The sequence below is a fragment of the Rutilus rutilus genome, assembly GCF_951802725.1.
Source record: "Rutilus rutilus genome assembly, chromosome: 4".
Taxonomy (NCBI): Eukaryota; Metazoa; Chordata; class Actinopteri; order Cypriniformes; family Leuciscidae; genus Rutilus; species Rutilus rutilus.
Window position 1 is genome coordinate 21,434,431 of NC_140212.1, and position 26,135 is coordinate 21,460,565.

The 26,135-nt window shown below is 40.4% G+C and overlaps 2 protein-coding genes across 3 annotated transcripts in view; one reads left to right on the top strand and one right to left on the bottom strand.

Annotated features, from left to right (window-relative positions):
• The window catches only part of LOC311289442 (protein phosphatase 1H-like), a 77,450-nt gene that overhangs the window by 26,147 nt on the left and 25,168 nt on the right, over positions 1 to 26,135 (top strand). For both annotated transcript variants that reach the window (XM_084407469.1, XM_084407470.1), the window contains 2 exons: positions 2,250 to 2,362; positions 2,469 to 2,553. In XM_084407469.1, the coding sequence (XP_084263595.1) occupies positions 2,250 to 2,362; positions 2,469 to 2,553 (198 nt within the window). The remainder of the gene's footprint in view (positions 1 to 2,249; positions 2,363 to 2,468; positions 2,554 to 26,135) is intronic.
• On the bottom strand, positions 10,552 to 16,363 carry LOC311289463 (uncharacterized protein). The gene is made up of 3 exons (XM_084407499.1): positions 16,214 to 16,363; positions 14,968 to 16,125; positions 10,552 to 14,520 (listed from the first exon to the last, which is right to left on the bottom strand). Exon 3 carries the CDS (start codon positions 13,811 to 13,813, stop codon positions 12,146 to 12,148), a length of 1,668 nt encoding a protein of 555 aa, XP_084263625.1. The 5' UTR covers positions 13,814 to 14,520; positions 14,968 to 16,125; positions 16,214 to 16,363; the 3' UTR covers positions 10,552 to 12,145.

Here is a 26,135-nt window from a genome sequence, read left to right on the forward strand (position 1 = left end):
AGGGATTTTCCCCTAGCGTAAGATACTTACGCAGTACTCGTTCCCTCTTCTAGAGAGAACCGAGGTTACGTTAGTAACCGAGTATGTTTTTTCTGCTATCAAAAAAACTTTACAGAACAAGACAAAACTATTTTAAGGCAAATAGCAAAGAAAAACTTTATTACCTTACTGTTTTGTGAAATGTGGGTTGAAATTACAGTAGTCAGAGAGGATTAAGCCTGGCAGAGGAACTGCAAATAAAGATACTGACCAGTTGGATGAATTACTGACAGGAGTAATAGAGAGCCGGCAACCTTTGGAGAACATACCAGATGATGACCATGATCTCCTAGAGGAAGACTAGAGCTTCTTCGGGACTAAATTAAGGCTTAAAGTAAAGCTATCAGGAGGTTTATATATATATATATATATATATATATATATATATATATTTAGCTCTAGCTCTAGTCTTCCTCCAGGAAATCAGCTTATTAAACTATGGACTAGACTGAGTCTAGAACTATCTAAAACCATGACAGAGAAAGCAGATTTCTTTTTTTATCTGGTTTAAAGGGCCATTTTAGGACTATGCTTAACCTCTGTCCAGGAGCAAAAAATAAAATTACAACTCGCTCACTCATAAAATAAACAACTCACTAAACGACCTGATCATGTCCGAATCAAACTTGAACTTCAAATTACTTCATTTTTAATCGCTGAACACATGCCGACGTACTTCTGGCTAATGTACTTCTAATGTAGTTGTCACAACAAATGTTTGTCAGTTCTTGTTTTGAGCCTTGTTTGTGAATGTTTTCGGTTCCTGTCATTTTTGAGTTCCTGTTCCCATGTGTTTATTTCCTGTTTCAGTTTGTTTCCTGTTTCAGTTTGTTTCCATAGTCACGGATTACTTTCTTTATTAAATCATTATGTTTTTCTGTGTCTAGTTTAGTTGCTCATTTCTAATGTGTATATATAGCCTGTGTTTCTGTTTCTTCGTTTGTCGGTTATAGTCTTTGTTTTTGCAAAGCTGTGACACTGTGTTTGTTTCTCTCATATCTGTTCAGATTATCTCATTTTGATTTATTAAAACTTCTGCAAAAGATCCCCATTTCAGTTCTCCTTCTTCCCAACCTGCACAGTTACAGTAGTATATAAAAAAAAATTAATTAAGAAATTGTATGTATCCTTTATTTTACCAAGATAGTATAAAATTCCTGGCCGAAATGGCAGCACAAAAAGTTTCACATAATAATAATAACAAAAAATAATAATAATAACAAATACATAAAATACAACAAAAAATCACCAATGCATAAATAAAATTAATAATAAAAATTGTGTGTGTGTGTGTGTGTGTGTGTGTGTGTGTATTAAAATTATACATGGTGCGGGTCAAACCTCTCAGTTTATTTCACCATGCTGAAATTAAGTGATTCGGTGTGTTTGGCTAAACGTCGAAGTGAATTCTCACGCTCATTGTTTGCCACCACTGTAAATAGGCAACACTGTGCTTCTAGCGTATATATACACTAGTAGCGTAGCATGGTTATGCAAAAAGTGAAAATTAGACAATGGAACATTCTTATTATCGTGTTTTACCAGCGACAACAGGAGAATCAGTACCTGTACTGTTGAATGTCTGAAGTCAGAAAGTCTGACAAAGACAAAAAAGAAAGAAAGAACAAAGTAGAAAATGAGAGTGTTTTTCTATGACAGAGTGACAGAGTATAAAGTGTAGACCTTACGTGTAGACTACTCGCTAAAACTCACTGGTTTAATTGTAACCATTGTGCATTAAACTTTGAATTTCTTAACAGATTACCTCAAATTTTTTACATTTTGCCAACTTATTCAGGTTTACAGTGTAGAGAACTGAACAATCTGGCTATAACACCTGTAACCATGGCAAAATCACTTTAAGACTGATCTCAAGTGGCTTTTTGTTTTTATTAAGTAGCAACAAACAAAAAAAATGGTAAAAGACAACACTATTCAAGAAATATTTTAATTTCCTGTTAATAATTACAATAATGACAATAAATATAATAACAATAAATAATTGCTACGACATGTAATATTTCTCATTAGCCCAACTTTTTATTTTTGATACATAAAATGTATAGAAATGTGTGGCCAAAGGTGTGCATATATTAGATATTTTTCAACGATTTTAAACATGATTTATCCAAATAAATTTAGTAACAGTTTATTTTATAGTTGCTTTTCTTTCTTTCATCTCCATGTCTCTGCATTTGTGTTTATTTCAGGATGCCCAAATCGAGAGGGAAAAATCTATATACAACATCTCTGGTGGCTGCACTGTGCTTGTAGTTGTCTTCCTGCTGGGAAAGCTGTATGTTGCCAATGCTGGAGATAGCAGGTAAGACATATTTGAGATATTTATACACATGTTTGTACAGGTTTGATAATTTCCATATATGTAAGTGTGTGTGTGTGTGTGTGTGTGTGTGTATTTTACTCCTCAGAGCCATTATAATCAGAAATGGAGAGATAATTCCTATGTCCACAGAGTTCACCCCTGAGTCAGAGAGACAAAGACTTCAGTTCCTTGTAAGTTGCAATGTCATTCACTCTTCATCATTAATAATCTTATTAAGTGGGTAGGAAAAAGTTAATCTCTAATAAACCTTTACAGAATGCTGATCTGATCCAATCTGAACTAAGAAAGTATGAAGTTATGTTTACCACTGGCTTTATTTTACTCATAAATTGAAAGCCACCACTATAAAACACCATTAGGAGAATCTCAAAGGAACCAGCAGCGACTTAGTCTTCTGTGTTCTGATGTCATGCCTGTGCCACTCTATGAAGTTTAAGTGCTTGGATTTACCACAGTTATAGCTGACAGGATAACTTGTGGTGTTTTGTGTAAATGAATTACGAATGAATGTACCATCGTTGGTCGCACTGTCATTCTTATATTCATCGTTCATCATTTTCAGTAAAGTTTGAATATCAAACATACTGTATCTGTAACAGACAAAGCAATAGTGACACTTGTGAAACTTGTGTGTTGAGACATTACTGTTGGATCCAATATAGCTGGCACTGAATCATCTTTTATTTTTTCAGTCTCTCTGAAAAGCCTACGTCGAATTGTGTTAATCCTCAGAGGCATCTCTATCATTTTTGTTGCTTGAGTAATTCTATGTCTCTCTCGTATTTCTACTTCATGACGTGCACAAATCAGTGCTAAAGAGGCAATGATGTAAAAACAGGTGTTGATCTTCTCCAGAGGTGGTCTTTCATCACACTATTACATCATATTGATGCAAAATCTGAAACGAGTCGTTTTGTGGTCTTGGTTTCAATAAAAGCTGTTTTTGGATAAATGTTAAGGAAGTTTTGAGTTCTGAAACTTGCAGGATGACCTCTTGCAGTTGTGGCCCAATGGTTTGAGAGTTGGACTTGTAACCCGAAGGCCGCGGGTACGAGTCTCAGTACCGGCAGGAAATGTAGGTGGGGGAAGTGTATGAACAGCACACTCTTCCACTCTCATTACCCACAACTGAGGTGCCCTTGAGCATCGCTCCCAGGGCGCCACAGCAAAAAATGGTTGCCCACTGCTCCAGGGTGTGTGTTCATGATGTGTGTGTTCAATACTAACTGCTGTGTATATGCACTTGGATGGGTGAAATGCAGAGCACAAATTCCGAGTATGGGACATCATACTTGACTACATGTCACTTCACATGTCTAAAAGAGCAAGGAAAATTTGATTTTTCTTAATTCATAACCCCTTTAAGCAGTTTTATGAAAAAGAGTGTTTTACAAACACCAATAAACAAGCCAAAGGTGACACTCTACATTACACCCCTTTTTATTTATGGATTTTGTGCTATTATGTGCTGAATTATGGAGTCAATATAATGCCACATATGTTTGCAAAAGAATAAAGTATTGCAAAAAAAAAAAAAGTTTTGCAAAATTAAAATATAGTACTGAGCAAAAAAATAGTACTTTTGCAAACACAAATAAAGAATTGCAAAATAAAGTAGTGCAAAAATAAAAATATAATTAATTGAGATATACTCCTTTTATTCTGCGTTTCAGTCAAGTGTGAGTTTGCGATACCATTTTGCATTTTCCCTTTGCGCTTCACTTTTCTGTGCGTTTCACTTCATGTAACTGTTTCGACATGGGGGTAGAGTCAAGAAACTGGGGCGTGTTCGGCGACATGGTCATGCCTCCCACCAAGTGTCATCATCAGCTTGAGACGCAGATCAGCACAGATAAATCCCAATGGCTGAGAGACGTGCATTTGGATAGTTTCCTTGTACTTGTACCTTTTACTAGCATTAAAACGTGCATGATTTTGTTTTATTAACTAAATGTGTATTACAGTCCCCCTGTAGTCAATAATTGTATCCCTTAAAACTCATTGTAATTCCTCCAGGTACCAACAGACACAAGTGGCTTTCTCAACTGATGGATTTATTGAATCCAGCTTGGTCAGGATCATAAACACACCGTGAAAACTAAAAGCACAGAACAAACAATAATTAGCTTAAAGAAAGAAATTTGACAGATAAAACTATTTTGACAAATACAACATACAAAACATACCTCGTTGGCTGAGTACCGAGAGAGGAATTAGTTTTAGTCTTTTTCTTCTTCTTTTTGTTTATCTTATTTCTCTTAGACTTAGCTTAGTGACCACGCTTTAGTCATGCATCTTTCTTTCTCTTGAGAGATCGCTTCTTCTGCGGAAATTAACCTCTTCTCTGCATACAAAGCTCACTCTTAAGCTACAGCCCCCCCTGGTGGCACTCAACGGTAATAATAATAATAAAAATACAGAAAATGAATTGAAACGAAAATGTGGCAGTAACACTCCCACCAATCTCACAACTCTTACTGTGGGATTTCTATGACTTACATTCAGACTGACAAACTGAACATGAAAATGAACACAAACCCTTAGTCTGCTTCTAGCAAAACAATAACCTTATGAATAGGTCGCTCTAATGAGACTGTTTTAGTCACAAGTTTACTGTGTTTGTCATATGTCCTTTCACTAACCAAAAGTCGAACCTTTCTCACTTTGTTATCAGTTCCTGGATAGACATCAGTGACTTTGGCTAGCTTCCATTCATTACGTGGTGCCATGTCATCTTGTAGAAGCACTACATCATTTATCTTCAGATTCCTTCTGTGTACATTCCACTTCTGTCTTGGTTGCAAGTTGAGCAAATATTCTTTCCTCCAACGGATCCAAAACTCATTGGCTAAATATTGTACTCTTCTCCATCTTTTTTGAAGATACAAATCTTCTTTCATAAACTCTCCTGGAGGAGGTTGAACAATGGTTGACTTCATAGTGAGAATGTGGTTGGGCGTTAATGGCTCAGGACCTGTTGGATCACTTAAATGCTCGATGGAAAGTGGCCTACTGTTGACAATCGCCATGACTTCGTACAACAAGGTTCTCAAGGATGTACTGTCGAGTCTCTTTGCTGACTGGTCAAGGATGGCTGAAAGAACACTACGGATGGTCCTGATCTGTCTTTCCCATATTCCACCCATATGGCTTGCCGAAGGGGGAATCATGAGAAATTCACATCCAAGTGCTTTTACCTTCTCCTGATTCATTTCTTTCATGAGATCTGCGAGTTTTCTCTGGGCACCAATGAAATTGGTTCCTCTGTCACATCTCAGTTGACGCACATTTCCTCTTATTGCAATAAATGCTCGCAGAGCATTTAGGAATGCGTCTGTACTCAGGTCGTCTACTACTTCAATATGTATGGCTCGTGAACATAGACAGGTTAGTATGAGTCCATATCTCTTGAGCTCCTTTCGTCCATCTTTGACGTATATTGGTCCAAAGCAATCCATTCCGACATAAGTGAAAGGTAGGCTCCGTTCGGTCTACTGGCAAATCTCCCATACTTTGATTCTCCGTTTTCCTTCTGTATTTGCGACATCTGACACATTTGAAGATGTATGATGAAACTGCACGGCTACTCCCAAGAATCCACCAACCATTTGCACGCAACTCATTCATCGTCATTCCACGACCTTGATGTTGAACCTTCGAGTGAAAATGTCTGATCAGCAAAGTTGAAATATGACTGTCCTTGGGAAGTATGGCTGGATGTTTTACATGCGGGTGTAGTACAGCTTGACCCAAACGTCCACCCACTCTGAGGATTCCTTCTTCGTCCAGAAACGGACTTAGTTTGTACAGTTTATGATTTGTGGTCTTGGAAACTGTTTTCTTTGATTTTAGACTCTTTATCTCTTCTGCGAAAGCTTTCTCTTGAACAATTTTGATGACAAACAGTTCTGTTTGTTTTCTCTCTTCCAAAGTTGTACTTTCTTTGGTCCTTTGTATATCACCCTTGTGTTCCTTGACCTTTCTTCTCAAGATTGCAAGTGCTCTTATCAATCTGGACCATTCTGAGAACTTCTCAAATCTGCTGAAAATAGTTTGCTCTTCCTTTGCATTGATGGTATACACAGAGGCTTTGCGAAGTTCTGGATCATTTTCCCTGATCTCTCCCACCTTGACATCTCTATCAGGAATGTTCTTCTCCCAGAGAAATGCTGGCCCCTCAAACCATTCAGAGGACTTCAGTTGTTCTGCGGTTAAGCCTCGAGAAACGTAGTCTGCAGGGTTCTGCTCTGATGCGACATACGCCCATTGTTCTGGCCTTGTGCTTGACTTGATCCTTTGTATCCGATTCGCTACGAAGACTTGAAACCTTTTGGCATCATTATTTATGTAGCCGAGAACAACGGTGGAGTCTGTCCAGAAAAACTCTGCAATGTCTGGGATTTCAAGCTCTGCCCTGAGTAGATCACTGACTCTAACTGCAACAACTGCTGCTGAGAGTTCGAGTCGAGGGATAGTTGTGACACTAGTAGGTGTGACTCTTGACTTGGCCATTACCAAGCAACAATGGACTTGATCTGATTGGTTAATGATTCGCAGGTAAGTACAAGCACCATATCCATTGATACTGGCGTCTGCGAAGTGATGAAGCTCGTAGCTTTTAACCTGACCAAAATCTGTAGGAATGAAACATCTTTGAATCTGCATGTTGGCTAAACTTGGAAGGTCTTTAATCCAGGATTCCCACTGGGGTTTTAAGTGCTCTGGAAGCTTGTGGTCCCACTCAACCTTATCCTTGCACATTTGCTGGAGAATCTGCTTTCCCAAGAGGACGAACGGTGCAATAAACCCCAGGGGATCGTAAATGGAGGCGACAGTAGAAAGTACACCTCTTCTTGTAAGGGGGTTCAACTTGACTTGAACTCTGAATTTGAAAGTGTCTGAAGTGACGCACCATTCAACTCCAAGAGCTCTTTCAATGCGTGGTAAACTTAGAGACATGTCAAGGTCTTTCACTGTGGCACACTCTTCTTCTGGAATAGTGGACATAACTCTCTCACTATTACACACAAATTTGTGGAGTCTTAACTTTCCTTTGGAACAGAGCTCTCTTGAGTCTTTGATGAGCTGAATGGCTTCCCTTTCAGTAGGAACGCTTGCCAAACCGTCATCAACATAAAAGTTTCTCTGTATGAAGTGTATGGTGTTTTCTTTGAATTGACCTTGTCCTTGGGCCGCGAGGTGTTTCAGGCCAAAGTTGGCACAGCCTGGAGAAGACGCTGCTCCAAAAAGATGGACCTTCATACGGTAAACTGATGGTGATGCTTCCAAATCTCCCTTCTCCCACCAAAGAAACCTTAAATAATCCTGGTCTTCTTTTGTGACATGGAATTGGTGAAACATCCGCTCTATATCACACATGAATGCGACAGAACTTCTGCGGAAACGACAAAGAACACCAACCACTGCGTTTGTCAGGTCAGGACCGGTTAAGAGATGGTCATTGAGAGAAGTGTCCTGGTACTTGGCCGAGGCATCAAATACTACTCTGATCCTTCCGGGTTTGTGTGGGTGATAGACCCCATGATGTGGGATATACCATGCAGGAGTGTTATTCAACTCTTCGTCAGGGACTCTTTCAGCATCTCCTCTTGAGATGATGTCATCCATGAAGTTTGTGTAATCATTGTAGTATGATTTGTCTTTCTTTAATCTCCTTTCCAGACACTTTAGGCGATGCATTGCACATATTCTATTGTCTGGTAATGTGGGTCTTTCGTCACGAAACGGTAGTGGCATCTCATAGTGGCCGCTCTCATTCTGTGTGATGTTTTCTTTGAATTTTGTGAGAAACTTTAAATCTTCTTGTGACACAGGGTTGCCATCAATGGCTCTTTCAGAGAAGTCTCCTTCAAGTGCTTTGATAATGTCCGAAGGGGTGATGTCCTTTACTGTTGTCCTATTGACATAGTGGACTTTGTTCTGAAGCTTTAGAGAGGGCTTAAGCTCTGGGATGACTTTCTTGACAATAATGCAATGACTAATTCCAATCGCATCTCCATAGTTCAGGCAGGGATTGGTTTGTCCAACTATACTCCAACCAAGATCGGTGCGCTGAGTGTATGGCTCGCCTTCCTTGCCTGACACAATCTCTCTCGGGAGAAGAGCTTGTGAGCAGTTGTATCCGATCAACAATCCTACCTCGCAATCTTGCAAAGGTGCGATTTCTGATTGAAGGTGTTCCAGATGTGGCCAAGCTTTAGCTGTTTCATTAGTTGGAATGTGAGCTTTGTTGGCTGGAATGAATTCTCGTGTGTATGTAGGAGGTAAAGTGATTCTTTTGCTTGAGTTAAGGCCACGAACTTGAAGATCTTGAAGTCTGTCAGACTGAACAACTGTAGTCTGGGAAGACATAGTAGACAGTTCTAGTTTAACAGGTTCTTGGTTTGTCTCTAGTAACTTTGCAACTTCACTGAGAACAAAGGTTGTATCGCTTTGCGAATCCAGTAAGGCATACACAAGAACTTCTTTGGGTTTTGTAGAAGATGAAAGCCACACAGGAATGATTGCAGCTGTCTGTGTGTTATTTTCTTGACTTGCGACTCGGTTAGTCGTAGCCATGGCTGTAACTTGTTCTTGAGCTCGGTCGCTTTGACTTGACCTTTCGTTACTTGGATTTGGATTAGCTAGTGGTTGCCTTTGATCTTCTTTGTCCTTAACTCTATCTTCATGAAGACAAGTCGGATGCCCTTTACTGCACCTTTCACAAATATTGCGGTTGGTACAGCTCTTCGAATGATGGCCTGGTTTGAGACAACCAAAACATAGCCTTTCTGACTTAATAAAGCTGACTCTGTCTGACACAGCCTTTTCCAGAAAACTTCTGCATTTGTGTAAACTGTGCTTAGGTTTCTTACAGAATACACATACCAGTTGTATCTTTTCTTGTGAAGTCGTCATCAGTGTTTTAACTCCAATTTCTTTGTTTTGTAAGTTTCGATTTGTCTGATTTGTTAGGCTCACATTGTTTTAGTGACTGTAAAGATGTAACAGGATTACAGGCAATCTTGGCTTCTCTCGTTAGAAACTCAACAAACTGGCTGAAAGTGGGAAACTGATTTGTTTGTTCTTCAATTTCAATAACCTTGCGGTTCCAACTAGCAGCAAGCCAGTCTGGAAGTTTGGAAAGTATCTTTCGGTTCTCATTGCAGTCATTCAAGATCTCTAATGACTTGATGTGAGCTGTTGCAGCTTCACAACTGCGCAAGAAATCTGCAAAGTCTCTTAGTTCGAAACTGTCCCTTGAGGTCATTTTGGGCCATGCATGCAGTTTGTCTCTAAAGGCTTTTGCGATTGTGAATGGATTTCCATATCTTTCATCCAGAATCTTCCATGCAGCAGCATATGCAGATTCAGTTCCAAGCAGGAAGTATCCTTCAACCGCTCTCTTAGCCGGTCCACTCACATATCTCCGATGGTAGAATATTTTCTCCTTGTCCGGGATATTTTTTTGGTCTATCAGCGTTTGAAATGACAGTTTCCAGTCACTGTAACTTAAGGGATCCCCAGAAAACACAGTAGGTTCCGGAACAGGGATACGGCTAGCACTTAGTGCACTTGCTAGCACTTTAACAAGATCTGATGTACCATCACTTATAGGAGTGGCTGCAGCTTGGGGTATGACTTGTTCAAGCAGAGATGGGAAGCTTACATGTTCAGCATCTTTCATTTCTGTGTTAATCTTTGTTACATCGATCTTTTGTGCTTCTGCTGCACTCATTTGGTCATAAACCTGCATCCTTGCTTGTGCTGCCTTTAGATCTTTGACCTTTTCCAGGTGCAGTACTTTTCTTTTCTTTTCATCAAGTGTTCTCTGCAGAGCTGCATACTCTGCTTCTTGTTGAGCCTTAAACTTTGCTTCATCTGCTTCTCTCTGCATTCTTAGTCTAATTTCTTCTGCCTCTCTTTCTAAGCGCTTTTGTCTAATCAATGTTTCTTGTTCTACTGCTTTTTTCCTGACTTCAGCTTCTAGTCTTTCTATCTCTTGCTGTTCCATTTCTTGTTCTTCTAATATTTTGAGAACAGCTTGACTAGCTGCTGCTTCTGCTGCGGCTTCTTGATGTTTTACAGAGGATCTATGTGAATGCTGTTGTGGCAATTTTTCATTAAACAATCATCAACTGCGTAAGAGACACTCTGAAATTCAAATGATCATTAAAAAAGTATTTTATTCTTGCAAGAAGGCCCAGTTGCCACACAGAAGTCATTAGTACAGTCTGTGGAACAAGTGCGACAAAGGGAGGGAGGGCAGAGGAGCCTTTATATCTTTTCCAAGGTCTCTTACAGGCCGGCTCTTATCTATAGAAGGGAAGGTTTCTCTGCTAGTGACCTAATCCTGCTGAGTTTATTCCTACAAACTCAGAAGTCCCAAATGGGACTACCTCTGATCCCAAGGGGTCAGAGGTTCCCTTTTCAGCTGTCTCCCCCTTTGTCTCACAGTGTTCACATTAATCATTATATTGTAACATCAGCAGGACATTAGCAGCACACTTTAAGAATTAACCCTGTGTATCACGGAAAATCAAAAATTCCCATTACAGTCCTCCCTTTTTATCATTCATTGATAACTGATCAATCAGAACACATTGTTACACACCAATCAACAATAATAAGAATGTAATATCAATAAAAATGTACCAAGTTCAAATTTTACATCACACTTATATTTCTCATTCCTGATTTTCATATAACTGATCACACTCTTGAACTTGTAGGAAAAAAGGTTAAAATTAAATAAGCTTAGGCTGTTTTTTGTAAGGATTAGGCCCTTAATTTCAAAGCAAGCAAGTAAAGGTCTATCCTGAGACCGGGCTAAATGAACAGGCACTGCTATTGCATTTCCAACGCTATAGGTCGGACCCTCCGTCATCTTAGTATAAACAAGGAAAAAGTTTTGGTTATATTTAATAGGAAAACATCAATTCAACAAAAATCCCTTGATTAATCAAACATATCACAAAAAACACAAGTAAATTTATATAGTATGTAGAAAATCCCTCATTTTCAAACCCTTTCTGTGTCTGCCATCTCGTAACACGGATGGCTACTGCTTTTAACCCTTTTTTACATATCATCGTTCTTGGAAAAATAAAACACAAGAAAAATCACACAATAATCAAAAGATAAGATAATAATAAAAGAATAAAAAAAACATGAAGGAAATCACTTCTCATTTACCACATGTTACTGTAGCTTCCGCTATCCGTATCATAGTCACATTTCCCTCCGTCAGTTTCCCCAGAAGCTACTGTCATCTTTGTCAGTTTGACCTCCGTCCCCGCGCTCACCAGTCTCTGTACTGAGCCGGAAATACATTTCAGGATGCATGGCAGGCAGAACAGTATCAACAACCCCACTGCTCCAATAGGCAGTACCACCTGTATTATCCAATACACCCAGCCTCCCCAGTCAGTCAGAAACCACCCCAACCAGCTGCTACTCGCATACTCTGGTTCTCTCACGGCCTGTCTCATGTGTTCAATTACATTGGTGATGTTGTCACTATAGTCAGGAATATTAAAACAACAAGATGTCCCCAGCATTTTACATACCCCACCCTTCTCAGCGGTCAACAGATCGAGGGCTAAGCGATTCTGAATAACCGCGTCACGAAGTTGACGCATCTCGTCATTTAGCATCGTCAAAGCGTGTTATAATTAGATTTTCACTTCCCTTCTCTTGAGCTGAAAGCCGACCTCCCCTCAGCTGCCTTTCCCTCTCCCGCTCTCCGCTCCTCCTCTGGCATCAATCTGCTTTGTTCACCTCCGGGCATTCTCTGGCCCAGTGCCCGTCCTTTTTGCACAGCCTACACCTTGTACACAGTTTAAAGGAGTGATCGTTCGACTCGCACAAACCACACTTCCATTTTCTCTGATCTGGTTTCTTCTTTTGATAGTAGTTTCTACCCGGCGTAAATGGCACTTTCGCCAGCTGTAACCCGGTTTCAAAGTTCATCAGCTGCTCGTTCTCTTCCGCGTGCAGCGCGTGCGCCAGTGTGTTTGAAAGTCTACCGTGTTTCCATTCGATGTAATTCAGCTTCACTGTTCTGGAAATCGCTGGCTTCAGTCCTGTCATAAAACAGCCCATGAGGTGTGACTCCCATGTCGAGGGCCGATCCCCTCTTTGGACCGGCTCGGCCAGACCGCTGTTTTGTCGAAATACTTCAAACAGTCTGGCATAATATTCACCAACCTGTTCTTCTGGCTTTTGACGGCAACAGTTTATCTTTTCAGTGTCCACACGTGCTGGAAATACGTGTCTTATTGCCTCCGCAAGCCCCAAAACAGCCGCTCGGTATTCTGCGTTTGCTCTGTCAGTCCAGTCCGGGTGCACGCGCCGATATTCTTCGTCATCCACTCGGCCTGCCACCATTTGCCATTTAGCAGCCCCCAACTTCATTCCTACCAGTCTTTTCAGTTCTTGTGTTGTGGGGCTGAATTCTTGACAGAATTTGATCAGTTCTTGTGCGAATCTGTCCCCGGCATCCTCAGGATTTGGGAGGGCCGCCATGCTTTCCTTCAGATCTGCCGCGTTCCACGGTCTATGTACCATCATGGCTCCGTCTGTCCCGGCCACTTCCACCATCGGGACTGTGAAACTGTGCGGCTCACTCTTCACCTTTGATCTTAGGACCATCTGTTTCTTTGCCTTGCTGGTCTGTTCGTCATTCGGAGTGTCGTAAATAGCATCATCCTCCGTGTCCTCTTCACTTTCGATTTGTACTGGTCGTGTTCGCTTGGCTGTCATTTTCCGCTTCACTGGCTGTCTGGGTCTTTTTTCAGTCTTTGCCTTTGTCTTTTCTTCGTGCTCGGATTCTGACTCGGGCTCAGCTGCCTTCTCTGTCTTTGGCTGCTTTGGCGGAGAGCGATCAAGGTCTGGGTCAAGCTTCAGGGCTGCCAGCTGTCGCTCTGGGTAGTGTTGTGGTTCGGCGTACGCCGGTGGAGCAGTCGGCGCACTCGGCGCGCTCACATGTGGGAAAACACAAACACAACCATTTCGTTCGTTAGTGGGTGCAGGTGTTGCATGTTTCTCACATTCATTCATTTTCTCATCGTCACATTTACTCGCACACACATTTTCACTCTCAGGTGCTCTAAGCACAGACTTTTCACACATTTCTTGCTTTTTCTGCATTCTTCGTTCTCTCTTAATCGCTTCCTCAATCCAACATTCCACTGTTGTCTCACAGTTCTTACACACATGTTTGGCACACGCGCAACAACCCTGTGGTTTGTCACCGTGTCGCTCAATTGACTCTTTTACCACCTTTAACCTTGTGGAACTCAGTGTTCCTTCTTTCGGAAAATCATGGTACTTTATCAACTTCCCTATGTCTTTTATGCCCTTTGACCCATAATTTTTCTTTATGGCACAGTACACCGGTGTGCAATATTTACTGTTAGATGCTCCCATGATGGCTGTTTTGTTTCTTTCACTGCTGCCTGTGGCTTTCTCAGCGCGCTTGAACTTTTCACCCAAAGTAAGGGTTGAAATTAATTTCTGCTTACTCTCAATATCTTTCTCTGGAATTCAGTTTCGGCCTGGAAATTCCTCAACCTGTTAGGTCTCAATTTCCTGCCCTTTTAAAAAACTTCCTTCCCTTGATCAATTATTTCAGCCTTGAATTAATCTTCTGTACGAGTACTGGCTTCGGTCCGGACAATATCTTGACCTTTTGTGGTCTCAATTTCCTTCCCCTACTTAAAAGCCTTTTCCCTCGTACCACAGCTTTAGTTTCAGTTTTCAAATACAGCCATTATGGTCCATCACAACATTTTCTTTTCAAAAAACCCCTTTTTCAAAATAAATTCTTAAAAACAAAAATTCTTTTCAAATCCCCAAAAGTAAATGAATTTACTGTCTCTTACCAGAGATTTTTTCTGTCGCCACTCGGGTTCTTTTTTGAGTTCCCTCTCGAAGTCCTCCAGGGCCTGAAGCGGCTGGTTCTCCTTCTCTCAATTTCTACGAGGTGAGACTGAAGCCTGTTGCGTCAGGGCGATCTCTTCCACCGTCCGCTGCCAGGTCCCGGAGCCCTCAAGGAAAACTCATCCCAATACTCTGACACCAAAATTGTTGTGGCAATTTTTCATTAAACAATCATCAACTGCGTAAGAGACACTCTGAAATTCAAATGATCATTAAAAAAGTATTTTATTCTTGCAAGAAGGCCCAGTTGCCACACAGAAGTCATTAGTACAGTCTGTGGAACAAGTGCGACAAAGGGAGGGAGGGCAGAGGAGCCTTTATATCTTTTCCAAGGTCTCTTACAGGCCGGCTCTTATCTATAGAAGGGAAGGTTTCTCTGCTAGTGACCTAATCCTGCTGAGTTTATTCCTACAAACTCAGAAGTCCCAAATGGGACTACCTCTGATCCCAAGGGGTCAGAGGTTCCCTTTTCAGCTGTCTCCCCCTTTGTCTCACAGTGTTCACATTAATCATTATATTGTAACATCAGCAGGACATTAGCAGCACACTTTAAGAATTAACCCTGTGTATCACGGAAAATCAAAAATTCCCATTACAATGCTCAGATGAGTTCTTAGTGTTGTTGAAGGAGCTTGACTTACTGCTTGCAGTTTGAAAGAGGGAGCCTGCTTCCGGCCAATCTTGTTCCTCTTTTCCTTCCAATCGGATGGTTGCTTTATTCACGAGGAAACCTGAGATCTCCACACACAGATCTACTCTGCGACGTGTCTCCTGATCCGGTGGGGTGAGCTTACGTAACTCTTCATAAACTTCCGTGACATCTGCACAAAGACCTCTAACATCACCAATAATATCTTCAAGTATGTCTATCTATTCAAGGGTCCTGTTTGAGAGAGGGGTAGCTTGGATGCTTTTGCACGTGTTCTCCACTTTTCATAGTTGTAGTTAAATCTTTGCTGGAGTCCTTTAATCCTCTCATCCTGCATTTCTCTTCCCTTTTCTGTGAGTGTTTTCACTCTCTGACTTCTTCTAAGTTGTACTGATTCTTGCTGCTCACTAAGATCAGTACATTGGGTTTCTTCAGACTGCCTCTGGGGGTCTGCACTAATTAGTGGTGTATTTGGATCAGTCATTTTAACGTCTTGTCACTTGTCACTAAACACAAAACGTTTACGTTAACTAAAAGTCACCCCTGAACTGCAGGCAGTTCAAATATAAAGGCAGAATAAAATAAAAATGTAACACTGAATCTTAATGCAGCAATATGAATGTAACTTAAATTACTCTCAACTTAAATATACCCAAAACGTATTCAAATAAGAGTTATTCACATTTAAACTGTTCACATGAAATACAGAATTCACATTACTGTTACAAATAGCCCAATAAAACAAATGTACTGATGCTTAAACTTAGGTGCTTTAGAACTTACACTGTGGCTTAGTAAACAAAAACTAGGAATAGCAAAACGTTACTTTCACTTTTCACTGTTTGATTAATCAACCTTAAACTTGTGTTTTGTTTTCCTTGTTTAGACAAACCCTTAACCCTTAAGTGTCCACACTTCTTATGGCCTTATCTTAAAGTGTTGCTCTTCAAATCGTGTGCTTTGGTCCCGTGCGCGCTCCCCGCTCTGTGCACTGCTGCTCCTTTGATCATGCCGCCTCGCCTCCACCCGCGTGCAGATCAGTCCGAGTTTTCACTGTAATTCCTCCAGGTACCAACAGACACAAGTGGCTTTCTCAACTGATGGATTTATTGAATCCAGCTTGGTCAGGATCATAAACACACCGTGAAAACTAAAAGCACAGAACAAACAATAATTAGCTTAAAGAAAGAAATTTGACAGATAAAACTATTTTGACAAATACAACATACAAAACATACCTCGTTGGCTGAGTACCGAGAGAGGAATTAGTTTTAGTCTTTTTCTTCTTCTTTTTGTTTATCTTATTTCTCTTAGACTTAGCTTAGTGACCACGCTTTAGTCATGCATCTTTCTTTCTCTTGAGAGATCGCTTCTTCTGCGGAAATTAACCTCTTCTCTGCATACAAAGCTCACTCTTAAGCTACAGCGCCCCCTGGTGGCACTCAACGGTAATAATAATAATAAAAATACAGAAAATGAATTGAAACGAAAATGTGGCAGTAACACTCATCTTCAGTCACCAAAATGACATTTGAATAAAAAATCCTGTTAAAAAATTCATGCCTTAAAATAGCTTGAATATAACTCTATGGCTGCATTCCAGTTTTTTTTTTGTTTATGCCGTTCCCTCACTATCTTCCCTCAGTCTCATTCACTCAGATGTACGTCATTGCTTACGTTGCACGAGTGTCCACTACTGGCGGAACCCTTGCAATGTGCTGGATTGGAACGTCCTAAGCCCTAGATCACTTTAATCCGCTATGGAGTTGATATATATTATTTACTTTTTTTCCCCTTACATATTTGTGTCATGCAACATTCTATGTGTATATAGGTGTGTTTGGGTTGTTTTAAATAAACTTTAAAATATATATATATATATCATAGAGTTGTTTGTGGTGTGGTGGTGGTAAATTAAATGTGATATGCGGTGACATCACAATCGCATTGTATTGTAGTATATGGAGCTGCCTGAAGTGTACATATGAAGTAGACTCGCTCCCAGGGTCTGTCCATTTATACTTCACTTGTCCATTTCACGAAGTGGAACACACTTCAAAATGGCGGGGGGGATTCCCCCGAGGGGAAGTGCTTAGGGAAGTTCACGAGTGCGTGTCTAAAAGTGGAGTGGAACGCAGCCACTACCCTTGCCTCATTTAGTATACGCGGAACTATAAATATGCAAATTATCCCCCCCTCCACTCACTCACACCAGCTCAGAGACTCGGTTTGATTGGTTACAAGGTAGTTTGTGACGTCAGAAACACCACCGATTTCAAACCGCGTCTTTTTTTCTCTGCAGTTTTAAGGAGAAAATACTCTTAAGTCAACTCCATTACTAATACTAGTAATGGAGTTGACTTATGAATTTGCACATGGTTTGTCTTAAAGCATATTGAAAACACCACATAGACATATAAACAACATTTAAAACTTGATTTTCACCACAGGGGGACTTTAAAAGCGTTTGCTTAAATTATAGATCATGTTAAAGTGGTGTTTATTATTAGCCGTAGACAACTCGCTAACATGAACTGTTCTCTCAGTGTGCACACTTTTATAGCAATAAAATGTTTCGTTTTGTTAACTTAATTTATATTACAGCTTTGCCTAAGTTAAAGAAGTTAGAGATCAGTTAAAGTGATTGTTAGTCTTTGAGGTACTTGCTAACTTGAACTGTTTGAAATAGCCAGCATCTGCTGTTCTTTTCGCTCAGTGTGAGTATGCACACTTTTATAGCATTAAAATGTTTATAGTTTCATTTTATTAACTAAATGTGCATTACCAGCATTTGCTTAAAACCTGTTACACCGCAGGAGGATGCCGGCGCACTCTTTGTTTACATTAGTTCAAAGTTACTGCTAGTTTTAATGCAAGTTGTAAATGTAAATAGAATGTAATTATAACTTGAAAGACTATACAATACATCATTAAAAAGGTTTAAGACTCAAGACTCTAAGACCTGTATCAGTGTAACCAGTTGTGGTACTTCTTTATATGCAAACAAAAGAAAAGGAATCCATCTATCCCAATCTATGGTGTTGTTCTGATACCCTCCATTTTAATGGTCTTTTTCTTTATCTATTGATAGTCTTGGCGACTCAAGCTAAAGTGAGCAAGTTATTTTTGATACTAGTCTTTCATTTGAGTCTTGAAATTAGTTCCTTGATCAGTGATAATTTCAAAAGATACGCCTACCCTTGAGATCAAATCAATTAAGCATTTCACAATTTGTTTAACCTGGATGGAAAGAAATGGGTACACTTCAGGATATCTAGTTGCATAATCGCAAATTACCAGAGAAAATTGGTTACCTGAACTACTATTCACTAAGGGACCAATTATGTCCATATATATCCGATCAAAAGGGGTACCAATGATAGGTAAAGGCTGTAGATAATTGTAGATCTGCTTTACGGACAGGAGCTATAATCTGGCACTCAGAACAGGTCTTACAATATTCTTGTACATCCTAATAAAATTAAGGCCAGTAGAATCATTGACTAATTCGCTCATAAGTTTTCTGCTGACCTAAATGTCCTGACCAGGGTATAGTATGACCCAGATGTCAAATCATTTTACGAAGTTCACTAGGAACAACCAATCTGGGACTCTCTGTATTTGACACATACAAAAGATTGTCTTTTAGGATGCACTGATCCCCACCAAATTGTGGCACACCCACAGGTTTACCATCTACCTCACACAATTTTTGGAACAGAGGTTGTAAGGTAACATCTGACCTCTGCAATTCCCCCAAATTGTTAGGGACTTGCCATTGAGATTCAATCAGATCAAACACCAGGGAGACTTGGTAAGATATCCTGGGGCTTATCTCATATCCCTATGTTTGTTTGTTTTTTGTTGTTTTTTGCCTTCGTTGTCTTTTACTTTTTTAACCTTCCCCCCAGTTTCAAATAGGTCTGCATGGGCATTAGGAAAGGGTTGTAGACCTTGGGTCTGACATCGGATAACCACTGCACAAGTTTTGGGCATTGCATTGACAAGCTCAGTTAAAAAAGAAAAATCATCACCTAACACCACATCATATGCCAGGTTGTCAATCACCCACCCTCAGCAAATATGCCTGTTCATTAACAACAATGGATACATCAACAGTTGGACAGGTCTTTTCTTCCCCATGTACACAATCCCAAACATACTGTATCTCCATAGTTTAAAGATGTTACTAAGGTTTGAGTACTACCCGTATCTACAAGAGCTTGAGCAGGATGACCATTGACTGTTCCTGATATAATGTTTCTATGTTTTTCAGTGTGTAATGAAGTATGTTGTTATGGGAAGAAGAAGGTGGGAACCGGTGAACGTTCACAAACTTTAATTCCCAATATAAACACAACGTGAACAAAACGAAAGTAAAGGCAGCAGCCGCTCACGGACGACTGCCACACACACATAAACTAAACATAACATAAATGTCCAGGCCTGGTCCTCTCTCGTCCTTCACTGTCGTCGCTCCTCCTTTTATGCTTCTGAAACTCCTCCGTGAGAGATACGAGACCGGTGCAGCGCGCAGTTGGCGCTCATCATCAATCACGCCACCGGCCTTGCGCTCAGCTCCACCTTGCTTTCCACACAGTGGATTTCAACAGTTCAATGGACCACTCATCTCTGGGGACATAACACATGTTAGTTACTTTGGGTTTTCTTAATGGGCAAAGGAGATGCCTTATGCCCAGGTTGCTGGCAGTAAAACAGATCAGGGCCCCATAGCAACAGTAGAATTTTTAACTACTACAGTCTTATTAATGGGGCTCCTCAGTTTTACACCTACCCACAGTACCTAAGTCCGCCATATATCTCTCTGCCAACTTTGCAGCTCCCATTCCAGTCTGAGGTTGATTTTCTTTAACCCAAATCCTCATATCTGGATGACGCATCCTCAAGTACTGCTCAAGAATGATAGTCTCTCCAATCTGGTCCTTAGACTTAACTTCTGGTTGCATCCACCTTTTGTACAATCCTCTGGTTCAATTGTAGGTCTCTCTGACACTCTCACCAGATGGCACCGTGAGATTCCTGAAGCGTTGGCGATGTGTCTCCTCTGTTACGTTGTACTTGGCCAGTACTGCAGCATTGATGTCCTTGTAGAGAAGCCAGATCGTTGTTCATCCATCCTAGCATATGCTTCCAAGGCCTTGCCTTTCAACAAAGTGACCACTCGAGCCGCCCATTAATCCATTAGTCATCCCCAAGTTCTTGCAATGCGTTCAAAACGAATGAAGAAACTCTCCACAGAAGAAACTCTTCCTCTATGAATTCAGGGATTTGTGGTTCATGATATTGTCTATAAGGTACAGCAGGTATGCTGTCAAGAGGGTGAGCTTGGGCTGAATGTGACATCATACCTCTAAATGGTGGTGGAAAAGTCCTTGGTGTAGGTAAGTATGTTGGCTAACTTGTTCTTCAAATCCCCATTCATTTCTAGGCTTTTGAAAAATGGCGGCCTTTAAATCATGCAATTATTCAAACAAAACCTTCTAATTTCTTTGTTGTTGACATATAAAGTCTCTCATTTCCATCAAAACTCCTGCCCAACCACAGCATTTGTCTGTATCATCTTGAGGAGTACTAGCTTTCCCAGTCTTGGGCCTTACTACAGGTTCAGTCTCAACATCTATAAAAAAAAAAGTACCAAGTCGGTAATGAAATTTAAAAAATGTGTCGATACCAGCATTTCCCCCTAGCATTTTGAGCGCTGTTGAACGGATTCCCTGACGCTGATAGAAGACTGCTTTCAAACTCTCCTGTTTGGCCAATCAGAGACATATATGTTGAGCATGTGAACACAATGAGATGACAATCAGAGATGTTTGAGAATCCGTTCAACAACCATCAGTGAAATGCAAGAGGGAAATGCTGGTATCATTAACTTTTTAAAATTTCAGTACCAACTTGGTACAAAAGTTGGTACTTTTGACCAGGGCCGGAGTGGGACTCATTTTCAGCCCTGGAGTTTCATGCCTTAGACTGGCCCACTTTAGTTCCCGACTGACTAAAATAATGTAATTAAACCCTCAGTATATAAGGCCCAATCTTTCAAGGGCTATCTGGCCCTTCCCCCTACCCCTAGTGCTGCCCCTCCAACCAAAAGAGAATCGAGACAACCCTACCCCTTCACGGGAACGCGCAAAACGGAGGGGTCAAGGGCCAAGGGGTAGGGGCAAGGGCAAGGGGTGAACTGGGATTGAGCCTAAGTCTGCAATAGTGCACTGTTCTGTACAGCCTTGTAATTCATTGTATTTTTCAAAAATATAATTTTCTATTCAGTGCAATATCAGTACACAAGGTTTTATAAATACAGAGGTCCCAAAAGTGATCTTGCTAGGGGGTTCGGGGGCATATTATTTTTCCACTGTCATTGGCAAAGAACATCTGTGTTAAATAGGAATCCATTGTAATAAAGTTATTCTCATTATGGGCACAGTATGTAATAGGCTATTGCTCTACCTGCTCTCCTCTCTCATCTCCATCTCCTTCACTCATTCTTCTTCTCTCAGTCTCTTTATCTTTACCTGTAAATCTCCCCTTCCTGAAGCTGAGCTTAGATTGATACAGTCTTTGCAAAGTGATTATTTATGTCGGTCGTTTAAAATTTCTATCGTAAAACAGCTGTTTAGTTTAAACTGTCTTATCTCTGCCGTTCATTCATTCACAGAAACGCGATTCACTTGAGAAGGAAAAAAAACTTACTACAGTATTCCTCAGCTCAGTCGGATCCTTGCTCCTCGAAATACCCGCACTTCTGAGGTACATTTTCCATTATTATTATTCCTCACAGCGCTGCGAGACTGTGTAAACAAGTAGGCTACAATGATCTGATTAAACTTGTGTTTTCTCGAGCTGATATGGGGTCACAGGTTTGCGTGGATTGCCTCAGTCATTTGCGTTTGAATTAGTGATGTTACATTCGTGAACGAATCGTTCTTTTTGAACGAATCCTTTAGGTGAACGAATCGTTCTCGTTCACGTAATCCATTGACTCATATTTCTCGTTCACTGAAATGTGAAATCCCTCCCTCCACAGCAGTGCGGAGCTATTAGCAGCGCATGCGCAGCTCAGTGAACCGGTGTTTTCAACCTGTCAAAGAATGAACCTCGAGCCAATAGCCTTCGAGTATGAGATGTGACGGAGCATGTGATTTGTTGGATGTAGTGAACGAATACGCCCTTCACTGACTGTGACCGAGTTGCTTTTGAGTCTGAACGAGAGAGAGATCTTATCGTTTGTGAACGAGTTGAACGAACTGGTAAATGTCGTTCATGAACGAAAATAACCAGTTGTTTGAACGATAATGATGGCGAACCGATAGAGCTAGGTTTGTGTAGTTAGCATGTTTGCATCAAAGAAACAAATTTACACTTTACCATTGTAATGAAAACAGGTTAATAACGCAAGCTAATGGTTAAATATAACAAAGACAAATTAACCACTTGCACCTTATCTTGTGAAGCGTCGCGTTGGGATTCGCGCACGGCTCACGCTTCTGTGAACATAAATCCCGCTTGCTTTGATCGGTCATCTCAAACATTTTGCCATTGCAGACGAGCGGTGTTTGAGTGCTGAAGCAGCTTAGATGATGAGGTCGGTTATCGTCGCGATATGCGAATCATTGCAGCACCAAATTAGAGTTAATATTAGGCAATTATTTCACAACGTTCATTATACACTCAGGAAAAATTACCGAGGTCCGAACCTCGGAGACCTCAATGGTCGGTACGGCCCTGACTCGTAGGCTATTTGGCCGCTTCAGTTTCTAGAGATGTTTTATTATTCTGGCCTTTTCAGCGCCGCCTTTGCGCCTAGGCTATTATCCTTGTTTTGTATCTCTTATTTTTTTGTTAGCACATCTCTAACAAAGTGACAATTTTTTGGGGGGGGCTGCAAGAAAATAATAATAAAAAAAATAGTGGGGCTGCGCTATGACTGGAGCCTATAGGGAAAGCATTCAACCCAGTGCCATGACAACACCAGCCCTCCTGGCCAATAAAACAGACCGGCCCACCGGGAATTCTCCCGGTGCTCCCGATTAGCCAATCCGGGCCTGCTTTTGACAACACTAGGTCGAACATGTTAAAAATGGCATGTGTAGCAGCCCCCAGCTCCAAATCACCAACCTGAGTGTATCCTCTTCTCCCTCTGAGAACAAAACAGGATGTGCTCTGGTAATAGTGGGTGTAGTGGTACAGGCCAGGTACACAGAGCGACAGAGAAAGGCGGGGAGCCGGATTTAAAAGCACGTTGGGAGAAAGTGAAGAAATGAGCGAAAACCGAAAAAGAAGCAGCATCTGGCTGCATTTCTATGATATTGGAGACTGCAAAGCTGAGTGCAGAATTTGTAAAGTTAAAATATACGGCTGAGGGCGGAAATATGCTAATATAGGACAGTCCGTGGGTACATGGGTACTCTCTTGATTATTGAGAGTGTTTAGGCTTTTTTAAGGATTGAGTGAATGGATTTTTTTCCTTGTATGGTGGTTGTGTCCACACACTGCAAAGACACATTTATATGCAAGCACCATATAAAAGTGAATTTTGCAGGGTGTGTTTTATTGCTTTATTGCAGGGTGAGTTTTATCTCAGCTTTTGTCTTAGCAGGAAAATCAAGTCTTAGAGAGCCACAAAATCTGTGTATATTAAATATGGAGTCATCTCAGCCTTAATAAGCCTGTTAACAAGCAGAATCACTAAAGGAAAGAAGAGAACAGAAAGAAGTACTACTGACTTCAGACACAGACTTTGATGAAATCACCTGAAGATAAAAGAAGACAATACATCTCTCAAGATCTCAACAGAGGAGGATTAAACAACTCCACAGACAGCATAGCAAGCTTCAACTAGATTGACTTTATTTCTGTTAGACATCTACACATTTTTTATTGAGAATTAACAAAGGTGTAAGCTCGCGCTCGATCGGCCCAAAACCGGCATCCGACCAGCGCGGAAGGTCTTAACGTGTTACTGTCCTTTTCTCGAGGCAAAATATTTTTTGATTAAATGCAATACATTTGAATATGTATTCTCTCGTTATTTCATCTGACTCCATAAATGAAAAGGTTTTAATGATATCTGTGGCTCATGTTTGACTATTCCTTTTAACTCTTTAATGAAAATAATGTCAAAGTCAGTTAGAATAATCAAATGTAACAATTTATTATGTCAGATAAATGTATCATGCCAATTTCATAATCAGTTTCAAAGATAATCGATACAAAACATCAAATGCTCTGGAATAGAGAAAAGATGCAAACCCAACATTAAGAAATACATGAGGCTGAGAGGTCTCACTCTCAGCCTCACGGGCTAATCTGAATTACAGAAAAGGCCCCGAACCCTCTGCTGCATTTCATTATATAGTCAGGACCTCTTTCACTTGGAAACATCTTTTAACAATGGAAATTTGCATTCAGAGGTTACACCTTTGGGTGTAGGGAGACCATTTGAGGTCAACCCCTCGTTGTGTGCCAGTTATCCATAAACTCTTAAAAATCTTATTACCTTTTGTTTTACTTATTTGGAAATGAGACATTTGTACCAGTCGCACTGAGACATTTTAAATTATACCAAACATGAAAAATACTCTGTGATAATCATTCACATTAAACTATACATTTTCTTGGGTGATTTACATGTGGTCTCAGCATGTGAGAGGGGGAGTGGGGAAGAGGAGGAGAGATGTATTCTGAGGTGAGACTTTGCCTCACAAATGGTGAGTTTAAATGCTAATTTCCAGAGAGGTCCTTTGTCCTCTCTCAGTGTCTGGTCGCTCTTCAAACAGACTGTCCGGCATTTCCTAATTTCTCAATTCTTACAAAGGTTTAACTCTGTGTTTCATTTGAAGGCACCATAACAGTTATTCGTGTTTCCATTAGTTGGGCTCTTATCACGTTTTAATATATCATTTGTCTTTTTTCTGTAACAGTGTGTTTGTTAAACACATTTGCAGTAACAAAGAAAGCTAAAGTGAAATGAGATCAGGTGATAGTGGTTATCTGTTAATGGTTTCAAAGTCATCATGAAATAGCCAGATTCACTGATGTCATTTGAATCTAACAAGCGTGTCGTGCCATTAATAGTGCCAAAATTATAAAAACAATAGAAAACCTTACAACAGCAATCAGTTAGAAGATTTTAACAAACATGAACATGAAAAATTAACCTATTCTGACACACACAGACATCAACAATCAGCACATGATTCTCAACAATGGTGACAATCAACAAAATATTTAGATAACCAGATCAACTCTGAACATCACAAAAAAGCTACTAAATGTCACAACAAAAACAACAGCAAAAAAATACAAGCACATATTTAGATTTAAACAAAATAATAGGACAATTCAGCTGCATAATTTATTCATGCCGCAATACATGCTGGGAGTTTTGTACTATGCTGGTACCCAGCATGCATTGCAGCATGGCACTTTGATTGTCACCATTGTTGAGATTCAAGTGCTGATTATTGATGTTTGTGGGTGTCTGCATATCACTGTAGATACATTTTTGTGCTCAAGTTTTCTTACTGATTTTTCGGAATGTTCGTTTTCATGCTGCAGTAACACAGGATCTATAACTTTAATTATGTTAATGGAACAACGCATTCCAGAGGTGTATAGTCCAGGGGTTAGAAAGTAGAAGTCCTGCCATATGTTTATTCTACCCAGCCAGCTAATTTCACTTACTGGTTCTATCTCCTGGCTGAATTAGCAAATCCAGGTGACTGGAACAAAATACTGAGGAGGACTTTTATTTTCTGAACCTGGACTCTGGCCACATGTCAGCCAAGAGCAAAAGAAATAAACCAGAACTGGACCTTATCTGAACCACAAAACCTGTGTATATTAAATATGGAGTCATCTCAGCCTTAATAAGCCTGTTAACAAGCAGAATCACTGACAGAATAAAGAGAACAAAAAAAGAGTCGAGCAGAAACACAAGAACTAGAACTGACTTCATCCACAGCCTTAGATGAAATCAACTGAATTAACTGAGGTTTAACTCTAATGTGTTTCTTTTGAAGTCACCATAACTGTAACTAGTGTTTCCATTAGTTGGGCTCTTTACTCTTATTATATCTTTTGTCTTTTTTTTGGCCAGTGTTTTGTTAAACACATTTGCAGCAGCAAAGAAAGCTA

Bases quoted from the DNA above. Each gene is read 5' to 3' on its own strand.
- LOC311289463 (XM_084407499.1), bottom strand. From the start codon at position 13,813: ATGGGAGCATCTAACAGTAAATATTGCACACCGGTGTACTGTGCCATA.